At 39.4% G+C, this 12,309-nt stretch overlaps 1 protein-coding gene across 2 annotated transcripts; it reads left to right on the forward strand.

The window, feature by feature from the left end:
- Positions 1–5,744: 5,744 nt before the first annotated feature.
- LOC138855522 (uncharacterized) lies at positions 5,745–11,406 on the forward strand. Of its 2 annotated transcripts, XM_070105273.1 has the most exons (3): positions 5,745–7,059; positions 8,884–11,147; positions 11,282–11,406. In XM_070105273.1, exon 2 carries the CDS (start codon positions 8,973–8,975, stop codon positions 11,112–11,114), a length of 2,142 nt encoding a protein of 713 aa, XP_069961374.1. In that variant the 5' UTR covers positions 5,745–7,059; positions 8,884–8,972; the 3' UTR covers positions 11,115–11,147; positions 11,282–11,406. The 2 variants fall into 2 exon arrangements, with proteins under 2 accessions (XP_069961374.1, XP_069961373.1); XM_070105272.1 differs by lacking the exon at positions 5,745–7,059 and having other exon boundaries at positions 7,599–11,147.
- The last annotated feature ends 903 nt before the right edge of the window (positions 11,407–12,309 follow it).

The raw sequence follows: 12,309 nt of genomic DNA on the forward strand, positions 1-12,309 counted from the left end.
GGGAATTCCATGATATATTAAAACTGAGTGATTTGTGATCACTCTCCCCAAGCTCATCATTAACCTCAAGATTATTAATTAGTGTTTCCCTACTGGCAAGAACCAAGTCAAGGAGGTTATTTCCCCTAGTTGGCTCTGTCACAAACTGTTTTAAAAAACAATCCTGGATCGTATCAAGAAAGTCACCCGACTCTAAATTTCCTGTCAAATTGCTCCAGTCAATCTGTCTATAGTTGAAATCTCCCATTAGCACAACATTTTCGTATGTAGATGCCTTACGAATTTCGTCCCATAGAAGTTTACTGCACTCCCTATCAAGATTTGGGGCCCTGTAAATCACACCCAAAATTAGTTTTTCTCGGCCCTCGAGAAGCTGTAACCAAACAGATTCAGTGGCTGACGCTTCTAATTTAATATCTTGTCTAACACAACAATTTAAATTGTCTCTGACATACATCGCTACTCCACCACCTTTCCTGTTGACCCTGTCAGTGTGGAATAATTTATAGCCTTGTATGTGACATTCAGAGGGCATCTCTCTATCTTTCAGATTGAGCCAGGTCTCTGTTATAGCAATAATATCTATGTTTCCTGCACTTGCAATTAATCTTAGCTCATCTATCTTATTTCTAACACTCCTGCTATTAGTATAGTAAACCTTAAGGGAGCTAGTCCCTTGCTGCCCTCTGCTGTCCCCCTTTGTTTGCTGACCTGTTCTATTGTCTTTATTTATAACTTCATGCTGAATGCCTTTTATACATTTACTGTTTCTAACCCTAGTGTTGCAACCTGCTTGTTTCCCACACACACCCATACCTCTATCTTCCATCAGTTTAAAATCATAGGCATTTCACCAATGGCCTTCTCAATCGAGTCTGCAAGTGCTACCACCCCTGACCCAGAGAGATGTACCCCATCCCTTGCATACATATCATGTTTGCCATAAAAGTTGTTCCAGTTGTCAATGAATGGGATTGCAAGTTCCTTGCAGTATCTGTCTAGCCAGGAATTTACACCAATTGCCCTAGACAACCATTCATTTCCTACTCCCCTTCTAGGCAAGATGCTACATATGATTGGGATCCCTCCCTTAGACTTAATGAAATCTATAGCTGACCTGTACTTATCTAGCAGCTCTTCTCTCCTACCCTTCCCAATATCATTTCCACCAGCACTGAGACAGATAATGGGCTTGTTCCCATTACCTGACATGATATTATCCAGCCTGTTGACAATGTCCCCAACACCAGCTCCAGGGAAGCACACTCTATCTCTCATCTTCTTATTCCTATTACAAAAAGCACGGTCAATATATCTTACCTGAGAGTCACCAACCACAAGAATGCGCTTACCTTCATTAGCAGGGGCAGTAGTACCCTTACCTTCACTGGCCACTGAAGTACATTCATCCTGGAGAACAGAGAAGCGATTTCCTACCTTCAGATCTTCACTCTTAACTTTCCTTATTCTGATGCGCCTCCCATTACTGTGAACAACTCGCCACTTGTAGCAGGTGCTGGGCTGCACCTCACTGCTGGTAGCCGTTGCTACCTCCCCAACTACAGCCTCCTTACAGCGAGAGACAGACTGCACCTCACTGCTAGAAGTCTCATTCCCCACAACTCCAGCCACCTCACACTCTCCCAGACCCATTGAGGTGGACCTTCAGCCTCCTAATCTCCTCCTGGAGAAGCAAGACCTCCTCCTTCAACTCTCCAACCTCAGTTTTTAAAACACTGCAGAAGCAAGCCATGCTTTGTAACCGTCCACGCTAATCCCCAAAGCAGCTCAGGGTCTGTGACCTCACGTGACGACTGACCACTGACGACTGACTGACTGACCACTGACGACTGACTGACTGACCACTGACGACTGAGTCCAAGAACAATGCACAATGGTATTTATATTACCACCATGTGCGCAGTCTTGGATGAGCCCCTGAACCCCTTGGACCGCGGGGCCCCCAAATGCGCGGGGCCCTAGGCAAATGCCTAGTTTGCCTATGCGGTAATTCGGCCCTGGCTGTGCCACCCCCTTGTTGGTCTGGCCTACAGTTGTGTATGGCTGTGTAACCAGGAATGGCATAGACATCTGTAGTATCAGGCTTTAGCCAGATTTCAGTTAGTGTAATGATGGACATATTGGCATGTAAGGAATTTAGTAATGCTAGGAGGTCATCATAATGCTTATTTATTTATTTATTTATTTTTATTTATTTTAATTTGAGCACACATACAGAGGTACAAAAAAATACAGATAAGAGCAGTATGCCAAAGCCACTTATACTATGCATAGCATTACGGGCTGGCTTAAAATTAACTTAAGATTAACTAAGCAATGATGAAATCAGTGATAAAACATTAATGTAAACTGATTACTATAAAGCACAAGTGAGTATTACAAAGACAGGTCATATGGTAGCATTCAGTTAGGTAGTGATTCTGTTAGGTAGTGTATTTAAAAAATAATAAAGTTAGATTCTGTTTTAGGTTTAACATTTATGTGATATAATTGTGAGAAACATTTAAGATATACAATTTATAAGGTTCAGTTATTCAGTATTTATTTGGTTTTGGGTGAGTAAGTGATCTTTGAGAAGAGACTTGAATTTATAAACAGGTAGTGTTTCTTTTATATTTACAGGTAATGAATTCCAGATTTTAGGGCCTTTTATGTGCATTGAGTTTTTGCATAGTGTGAGATGGACACGAGGAACATCAAAGAGTGATCTGTGCCTTGTGTTATGGTCATGTGTTCTGTTGAGGTTGGCAAGGAGATGTTTGAGGGGAGGGTTAATATCAGAGTTAAGTGTTCTATGTATGTAATAGGTGCAGTAATAAGTATGGATGTTTTGTATGGTGAGTAGGTTTAGTGTATTGAATATTGGTGGAGTGTGCTGCCTGTAGTGAGAATTTATCATTCTAACTGCAGCCTTTTGTTGAGTAATTAGTGGTCTGAGATGGTTAATTGTTGTTGAGCCCCATGCACAAATTCCATAGGTGAGATAGGGGTAAATAAGAGAGTGATATAGGGCCAGGAGGGCTGGCTGTGGAACATAGTACCGTATCTTCGATAGTATGCCTACAGTCTTGGAAATTTTCTTAGAAATTTGTTGTATATGTGTATGAAATTTGAGTCTATTATCAAGGTGGATTCCTAAGAATTTTCCCTCTGTTAGTTTTGTGATAGGTGATCCGTTTATCATTATGTTAAGAGGGACATCTGTAGCTCTGTTACCAAACTGAATGAAGTAGGTTTTGTCAGTGTTTAGTGTAAGTTTGTTAGTCCTCATCCAGGTAGATATTTTCTGTAATTCGGTATTTACAGTATTGGCTAGCGTGACTGGGCTCGGGTGAGAGAAGACGTATGTAGTGTCATCTGCAAATAGTGTGGGTTTGAGTAATTGCGAAGCATTTGGAAGGTCATTTATGTATAGGAGAAAGAGAAGAGGGCCAAGGACACTTCCCTGTGGGACACCAACTGTAATTGGTTGTGCAGAAGAGTTTGCCCCATTTGCGTACACATATTGGCTTCTGTTGCTGAGGTATGGCTTGAGGTAGTTGAGGGAGTGCCCTCTTATACCATAGTGTGACAATTTTACGTGGAGCAAGTCATGGTCAACTGTATCAAAAGCTTTACGTAAGTCAATGAAGATCCCCAGTGGGACTTCTTTTTTCTCTATTGCAGTGTATATATGTTCTAGCATGTGTATAATAGCATCATTAGTATTTTTATTAGGCCTGAATCCAAATTGGCAGGGGTTGAGTATGTTTTGGGAGTTAAGGTAGGAGTAGATTCGTTTATGAATTAATTTTTCAAAGATTTTTGAGAGAGGGTGTAAGTTGGATATTGGCCTATAGTTATTCAACTCTGTTTGGTCTCCTCCTTTGTGGATCGGGGTGACCCTTGCTATTTTGAGTACTGTAGGGAAGGTGGAGGATTCAATGGATTTGTTAAAGAGTGTTGCAATGATTGGTGATAGCACTTGTGACACTTTTTTGTATATAAAGGGTGGTAAGGTATTTAAATCTCCTGCCTTGTTTTTCAGTGCGTTGATAATAAGGGAGACTTCGTATGGGTTAGTCGGAGCTAGGAACAGTGTGTTCGGGTAGTTGCCGGTGAGGTAGTCATTTGGTGGGGTATCTGAGCTTGGGATTTTATTGGCAAGGTTTTGTCCTATAGTGGAGAAGAAATCATTGAGTCTGTTTGCTGTTTCTGTTGGTGGGAGTTGGGGTTCATCTGATTTTGCTAATTTTATTTCGCTATTTCGTGATATCTTTTTTGTTCCCAGAATTTCTGATAGGGTTTTCCAGGTCTTTTTTATATCACCTCGTAAGTTGGATAATCTGTTCTCATAATACAATTTTTTTGCCCTTCTTATCAGGCTGGTTAGGATTGACGAGTAACGTTTTGTTTGGTCTCTGGTTATGTGACCCATTCTGTACTGTTTTTCATATTGGTGTTTTGTATTTATGGATTTGAGAATGCTGGGTGTTAGCCAGGGACTGTTCAGTCTCTTTGATGTCATCTGTTTAGTTTTTTTAGGGCAGTGCTTGTTATAGAGGTATTGGGTTTTTTTTAGAAAATTATTAATACATTCGTCAATATCTGTATAGGGTCTAGCTCAGTGTGCCAATCAATGTTTGCTATTGCTGTTGTGAAGTTATTAATGGCTGCCTCATTGTGAAGTCTGAAGGTGACTTTAGTAGTGTCTTGGGGTAGTTTGCCAAGAGTTATGAGGAAAGTAGGGTAGTGGTCTGTGGTATTATCTGTAATTATGCCTGATTTTAAAGGGGATATGGTGTTGGTCCAGATGTGGTCAAGTAGGGAAACACTAGTCTCTGTAACTCTTGTAGGTTTTGTTACTGTTGGTAGTAACATACAGTTACTCATTGTGTTTGTGAATTCAGTAACGTGTGGGTCCTGGTCTTGCAGGAGATTTATATTGAAGTCACCTGAGAGTAGTAAGTGATCTTTGTTCATGCGTGCATCAGTTATCATACTTCCTAGATTTTGACTAAATTGGCTAATGTTTGACTGTGGAACTCTGTAGATGTTTATCAATGTAAGAGGTTTTTGTAGGTACTTGGATTTGAATTTAGCTATTATATATTCCCCATGTTCATCCCTTGTGCAAGTATTAGTGATACATTGTAGTTGGTCTGAGTAGTATATGGCTGTGCCACCCCCTTGTTGGTCTGGCCTACAGTTGTGTATGGCTGTGTATCCAGGAATGGCATAGACATCTGTACTATCAGGCTTTAGCCAGGTTTCAGTTAGTGTAATGATGGACATATTGGCATGTAAGGAATTTAGTAATGCTATGAGGTCATCGTAATGCTTGCTTAAAGATCTGATATTGTAGTTAAAGATAGTTATGTTGTTGTTGGCACTGAGAAGTGCCTTTGATTGTTCTGCAGTGTAGTAATTACAGTAACTGTTTGATTCATTTAAGTCATTAGATAAGAGGTTGGTATCAGGATCAATGCTTGTAATCATAAGATTTGTAGTGAATCTATAGTTTGAATTAAGTATAAAACAAAGTAAATAGTCTTAAGCTAAAAAATAGCACCTGGATTATTTAACAAATGTAAAATAATGAGCTAAGGTAGTTTTTTTTTTTTTTTTTAAGCTAAAATAATGGAGACAATATAAAAGGGACTAATACAAATAAAGTGATGATCAAATAATGGAGCTTGGGAATATGATAGTAGGTAGTACTATAAAGGTAATTTTTTAAAGTTAGAATTATAATATAAAATTATAATATAAAAGGGACTAATATAGGTTGTGGTGAACAATAAAGTGGTAATCAAATAAATGAGCTTTGGAATATAATGGCAAAATTGTGAACTTATTCTACTTTAGCACCTGAGAATAGCACCTTGATTATTTTAACAATTGTGAATATATAAACTAGGATAGTTATATAAAGCTAAAATAAAGGAGAAAATATATAAGGGACTAAAATTAAGTAATGGTAAGCAAAGGTAAATGGACAGATGGTAGGAATTATAATATAAACTTAAAATATAAAAATACAATTTGAAATGGTACTTGCAATTGCACTAGAGTCTGGTATGGGTTGTTGACAAGATCAAGATTATAACTAGATTTAAATTGACAAAATAAAATTCACAATTAAAGTACCAAAAGAATAATAGTAAAAAAATCGCAATGGTAATGTCTTGGTTATAATATGATAGTAAGATGGTAGACAGGTACACAGGTACCCAGGTACACAGGTACAAGGGATAATATAAAGGTTGGAGTTGAATATAAAAACTTGAAAATTTGGCAACAAAATGTTATGGGAAGTATAAAATAATGTTTAATGTACAAAAGTAAAATTGACTGGTAGTAAATATGGTGTTTAATAAAATTTTAGTAAGTAATAATGATTACAAAAAAGTGAAAAAGTAATGTTTATTTCATTCAATATTGCACTGGTAGTTATACTTGAGGTTATATGGCAGTACAAGGTAATTAAGAGTACTCTAAGATAGTAAATGTGGTATTAAACTGGTAAAGGTAATTAGACAAGTAATAGTTATTAAATGTCAAAAATGTTAAGAGTAAATTGAAATTATAGTAAAAATGATAATTATTAATTTTAGTAAGTAATATCAATTGATAGTATTTAAAAAATATGAGGTAGTAATATGGACAGAGAAAGTATCAATTCAGCTAATGTTTAAGCAAACAATAGTAAATAAGAAAATTACATAAGGTGACTTATGCTTACTAGTAAAATTACAAAATGAGGTAGTTGAATATTTAATTACTAAGAGATTGTACAATGAAATTTGAACAATAATGGAGCAAAACATACACTACACTACGTAGGCTTTTAAGTTGGACATTGTTTAGTTATTCTCTGTAAGATTGGTATCCCTGAGAAATCGTGATAGATCATTCTCGTTCGTGATTGTGTACAGTTGACCTACATTTGTTTTCCTAACTAGAATTTTCCCATCCCGTGTGAAGCATTGGTGTATTGTGTCGTTATTCTCCCGCTTAAGTTTTCTGACTCTATACAGGAGGTTTTGACGTTTTTTGGTAAGACACTCGTTTATGTATACCTCTTTCTTTACTTTAATAGATGCAATAATTAAGTCTTTTTTCCTGTCATGTGAGTGGAATCTAAGCATAACACTTTTTCTACCATGGGATCCTAGTAACCTGGCTTCTTTTATTTCTACCATGGGATCCTAGTAACCTAGCTTCCTTTATTTCTACCATGGGATCCTAGTAACCTGGCTTCTTTTATTTCTACCATGGGATCCTAGTAACCTGGCTTCTTTTATTTCTACCATGGGATCCTAGTAACCTGGCTTCTTTTATTTCTACCATGGGATCCTAGTAACCTGGCTTCTTTTATTTCTACCATGGGATCCTAGTAACCTGGCTTCTTTTATTTCTACCATGGGATCCTAGTAACCTGGCTTCCTTTATTTCTACCATGGGATCCTAGTAACCTGGCTTCCTTTATTTCTACCATGGGATCCTAGTAACCTGGCTTCCTTTATTTCTACCATGGGATCCTAGTAACCTGGCTTCCTTTATTTCTACCATGGGATCCTAGTAACCTGGCTTCCTTTATTTCTACCATGGGATCCTAGTAACCTGGCTTCCTTTATTTCTACCATGGGATCCTAGTAACCTGGCTTCTTTTATTTCTACCATGGGATCCTAGTAACCTAGCTTCCTTTATTTCTACCATGGGATCCTAGTAACCTGGCTTCCTTTTATTTCAGACTCTGGTACAATAACACTTGTTTGGTCCCTTATGATCTGCAGAGTAATTTCTTTACTGTTTGTTTGGTTCATATCACTGGGAAAAAGTGGACTGTTAACTATTACTGCGTCCGATAGTTTATCTTGTTCAGTTTTATCTTCTTGGAGAGCAAAGTAGTCACTGAACTGGTTATCTAAGTTGTTCTTCCATTCTTTTACTGCTTCTTCAACCTTTGTATTAAGAGATATTATTTGTTGGTTATGGCTATCTATGACTGCTTGGATGGTCTTGTCACAGTTAGTCATTCCTGGTGTCGATAACTTTTGTTCAAGACTGAGGATTTTGTTCTCGAGTTGTGTCATCCTGGTGTCTTGTTTTGTTAGCGTCTCTTGAAGATTCATATTTTCAATAACTAAGTTGGAGATGCATGACTTTAGGGTATCTGGATCGTTGGTCATACCTGAGAGACTACTTGGTAGGTTGAATCCGGGGAAGAGAGGGGAGGATGGGCTGGTGGCAGCCATGTTTGTTGTTATTGTTGTGGTGTTGCCATGAGTGGTGGTGAGTGGGGTGGTTGCTGGGCCGGCGTCCTCCTGGCTACACTTGTTGAATAGTTGATTTTTCGGCGTTTTCTTGCTGGCCTTGGTGCTGTTTCCTCTTAGATTGCGCCTCATAATACTACAGGAATTGATGCAGTTAAGAAGAAGTTGTAGTTATACAAAGTTTAGGGTTACGTTGTTCGGCTGGCAGCGGGGTGTTGCTTTCGGTTTGTGGGCAGTCTTCCTTTGATCTCTATTATGTTCGATTTGTAGGTTTCACTGTTGGTAATCTTTGGTCATTCTGGGTGCTACGTTGTGTAGTGCAGTTTTGCAAGTAACTAGGTCATCATAGGAGCATTGGTAGCTCTGATAGTTGGAGAAAAGTACGGAGCTTGGAGGTCGCTGCTGCCGCTGCCGCTTTCAGTCTGAAACTATCTTCAGAATTCTTTGACATGTACGTAACAGGAGTCATGCCAACCTGTAGGACTTATTACATTGATGTGACTTCCCTCAAATCCTTCTCCTTATATCCCAGTATGTTGATGTGAGAGTCAAACTACAAGTTTGACGCGTCATCCAGTAACTGTCTTCACTCTGACTCAGCAGGTGACGCCACGACGCCATTACTACCCTCTGACTCAGCAGGTGACACCACGACGCCATTACTACCCTCTGACTCAGCAGGTGACGCCACGATGCCATTACTACCCTCTGACTCCTCAGAAAAGGAAGAATTAGTTTCAGCTGGTGAACTTCTGAACACTTCTCCTTTGAAGGCGTGTGCTGAGCAAAGCAAGGAAAAAGGGAAGAGTGTGGCCAGGAAGTCCAGGGCCACTCCAGATGTGGCCACCACGTCCGGGGCCACACCAGATGTGGCCACTTCAAGCCGCAAACCTACAACATCGAGGAAGCGGAAACGAAGTGACGTATCTGTGGCCACCACCATCACCACTGTGGCCACATTGATCAACCCTACGACTATATATACATCTGTCATCACCACACCCACAGTTACATATGTGACGACCTCATCACGTATGAGTGTAACCCCTGTGATGACTGCAGATGTGGCCACCCCACATGTGGCCACCCCACATGTGGCCACCCCACATGTGGCTACCCCAGTTGTGCCTAGTTCAGCTGTCGCCAGCACGTCGACAGCTGCTGACGCGAGTGCCAGTGACAGTGTTTGTGTATCAAGTGCCAAACGACGAGTGTCAATGTATAATAAGATAACTCCTGTTATTGTCGAGAAAAAAATGATAAGTATGGAAGATGATAGGTTTGATGAAATTCTGTCATTTGTTCACTGTTCCGAGTGTTTATCGAGGAAGGTGGAAGTTACATATTATAAGCATCACTTAGAAACTGTTGTTGCTATGTCGTGTACCGAGTGTAAGGCTGTTTTAGTGAAAAAGCCACGTGGTATTCGTAGGCAGCTGAATGTTTTGACTGGTCGAATGGTGTATGCTGAAATGGTGGCTGGTGGAGGCTACAATTCATTTCTTCGTAGAAATGCCTTGTGTAACCTACCTGGTATAACTCACGAAACATTTAGCAGGTACACAAGCATGATTACCAGGGTATCCATTCAGTCTTGCAACAGAATTCTAGCTGAAACAAGGGCAATCGTTCATAAGGAATATGCCAAACAAGACACTTTGTCAGACGCACGTGGAGTTGTTGATATTGATGTGACGTATGATGGCACGTGGCATACTAGGGGCCATCATTCTAATTTTGGCATTGGTGTGGCTATTGATGCCTTGACAAAGCTTGTTGTTGACTATCAAGTGTTGTGTAAATACTGTTTCTTGTGTGTCAATATGAAAAGTCGTTTGAATAAGAAGAAAATTACTGTGGAAAAGTATGAAAAATTTAAAGAAAACCATGAAAAGAAATGCAACAAAAACTATTCCGGCTCCTCAGGAAAAATGGAGGTAGAAGCTGCACTCATCATTTGGCAAAGATCACTGAAGCAGAAGTTGAGGTACAAGACCATAGTGTCTGATGGTGATAGTGCAACCTACAAAGGAATTATTGAACTCAATGATGGTGCTGGTCCATACCAAGGTTTACAAGTTACAAAAGAAGAGTGCATCAACCATTATGCAAAGCGGCTGAAAAATAGGTTGACAAGCTTGGTAAAATTGCACTACACGGAAAAACAACTTAGAACCGGAAAAAAGAGAGAGGAGTATCACCTGAAGAGGAAAGGGATGTTGACAGATTTCATGATTCACAAGCTTGCTCAGTATTTTCAGAAGAACCTAAGGGACAGTCGTGGAACTGATGTTGAAACTATGAGGAATGGAATACTTGCAAACTTCTTTCACTGTTCCTCCACTGACGACAACCCAGAGCATCACCTTTGTCCACCTGGTTCTGCTTCATGGTGTTTTTACCAGAAGGCACTGGCAGACAACCTACCACCACCATCCCACACAACCATGAAAGTGAAGTTTCAGCTACAACCCAACGACTTCAACCAGGTGCATGAAGTCTACAAGGACCTCACCCGAGATGACATGATGGAACGATGCATACAGGGACGAACACAAAACCCAAATGAAAGCCTTCACCAAAGAATATGGTCGTACTGCAACAAAGCCCTGTATAGAAATAAGTGGCAAGTTGATTTCTCCGTCAGCCATGCGATAGCAGAGTACAATGTAGGATACAAAAGTTGTTTGGACATACAACTTGGATATGGGCGTTCCTCATTGAACCAAAAACGTCTGAAGGATATGGACAGACATATGCAGAGACTCCAAACTCCAAGAAGCAAGAAGAGGAAGACGGTGGTGGACACCTCCTATGAAGCTGGAGGCCATTAGATGATCCATGTCCATGCCTACTCTTCGTCAAAGGTAAATAATTCATGTGAATTTGTTGTTTAATTGTATGTGTATGTTTATCATTATTGTATATATATGTATATTTACACATCTATGTACATAATCATTGGCAATACGATGTTTAGTGTGTATTTCCTTCTTTCCAGTTTGATGTGTATGGACCGTCATGATTGGCCAATCAGCAAAGGACTTCAGGATGGAGGGATCTGCATGGAACTTCAGAAATATGTTATATATGCTCACTTCTACTCCTAATAAACATAAGAAGGCACATGGAATATTTTTACCCACCATAAGCTAAGCCTCAATGTATTATTCCATTTTTCTGGAAAGTCCATTTTCTGCAATTTTAGGGGAGCTGCTCAATTATTATTGTACCGATCATTATAAATTTTACAGGATTTATTCACGGAACATTGTTCTATAACATTACGTTTATCTTTTGATAAAAATCCTTACCATTTTTGTATACCATGCCCCTCAAGGAAGGTTCCTTGATGTTGGTGAGGGGCTCTTGATTTAAGGAATTGGATCTGTGCTCCAGTTCCCCGAATTAAGCCTGAATAACTTCCACATCCCCCCCCCAGGCGCTGTATAATCCTCCGGGTTTAGCGCTTCCCCCTTGATTATAATAATAATATAAAAGATTATATTGCATGATTGCTCATCGATATTTTGTCTGTTTGGCATTAATTAATAATTTCATTCTATAAAAAGTAACTTCGATATTGACATATTGATGTAGCTCTCCATTAAGTGCTGCAATATACAATTTCTCACATTTTATTTTTTATGTCTTTATTTATTGAACGATCTTGATTAAAAAAATACACAGTCTCTTCTGACATGCCTAGATTCTGTGGTAAAAATTTCAGTGAAATCGTAGAGAGGGAAGTGAACATCAATATTTTTTTCTGAATCTGCCTAAGAGATGTTACCTACATCAGCTGTGGACCACCTGTGGGCCATCTGTGGGCCAGCATTTTCATTTGATCAACTGACTTTATCTCGTTGACATCATAATGCTGTACGAATGTGTTCCATACTCGAGTCATCCTGGGTATGTATGATCTCAGAGGAAGTGATGTTCTGGAGAAGGATACAACCAGAGTGAAATCTGCTTTCTGCCCGTCTTGTGGTATAGAATTTGTAGATGAATGGTTCAGAGAACCGA

The sequence above is a fragment of the Cherax quadricarinatus genome, chromosome 98, assembly GCF_038502225.1.
Source record: "Cherax quadricarinatus isolate ZL_2023a chromosome 98, ASM3850222v1, whole genome shotgun sequence".
Classification (NCBI taxonomy): domain Eukaryota; kingdom Metazoa; phylum Arthropoda; class Malacostraca; order Decapoda; family Parastacidae; genus Cherax; species Cherax quadricarinatus.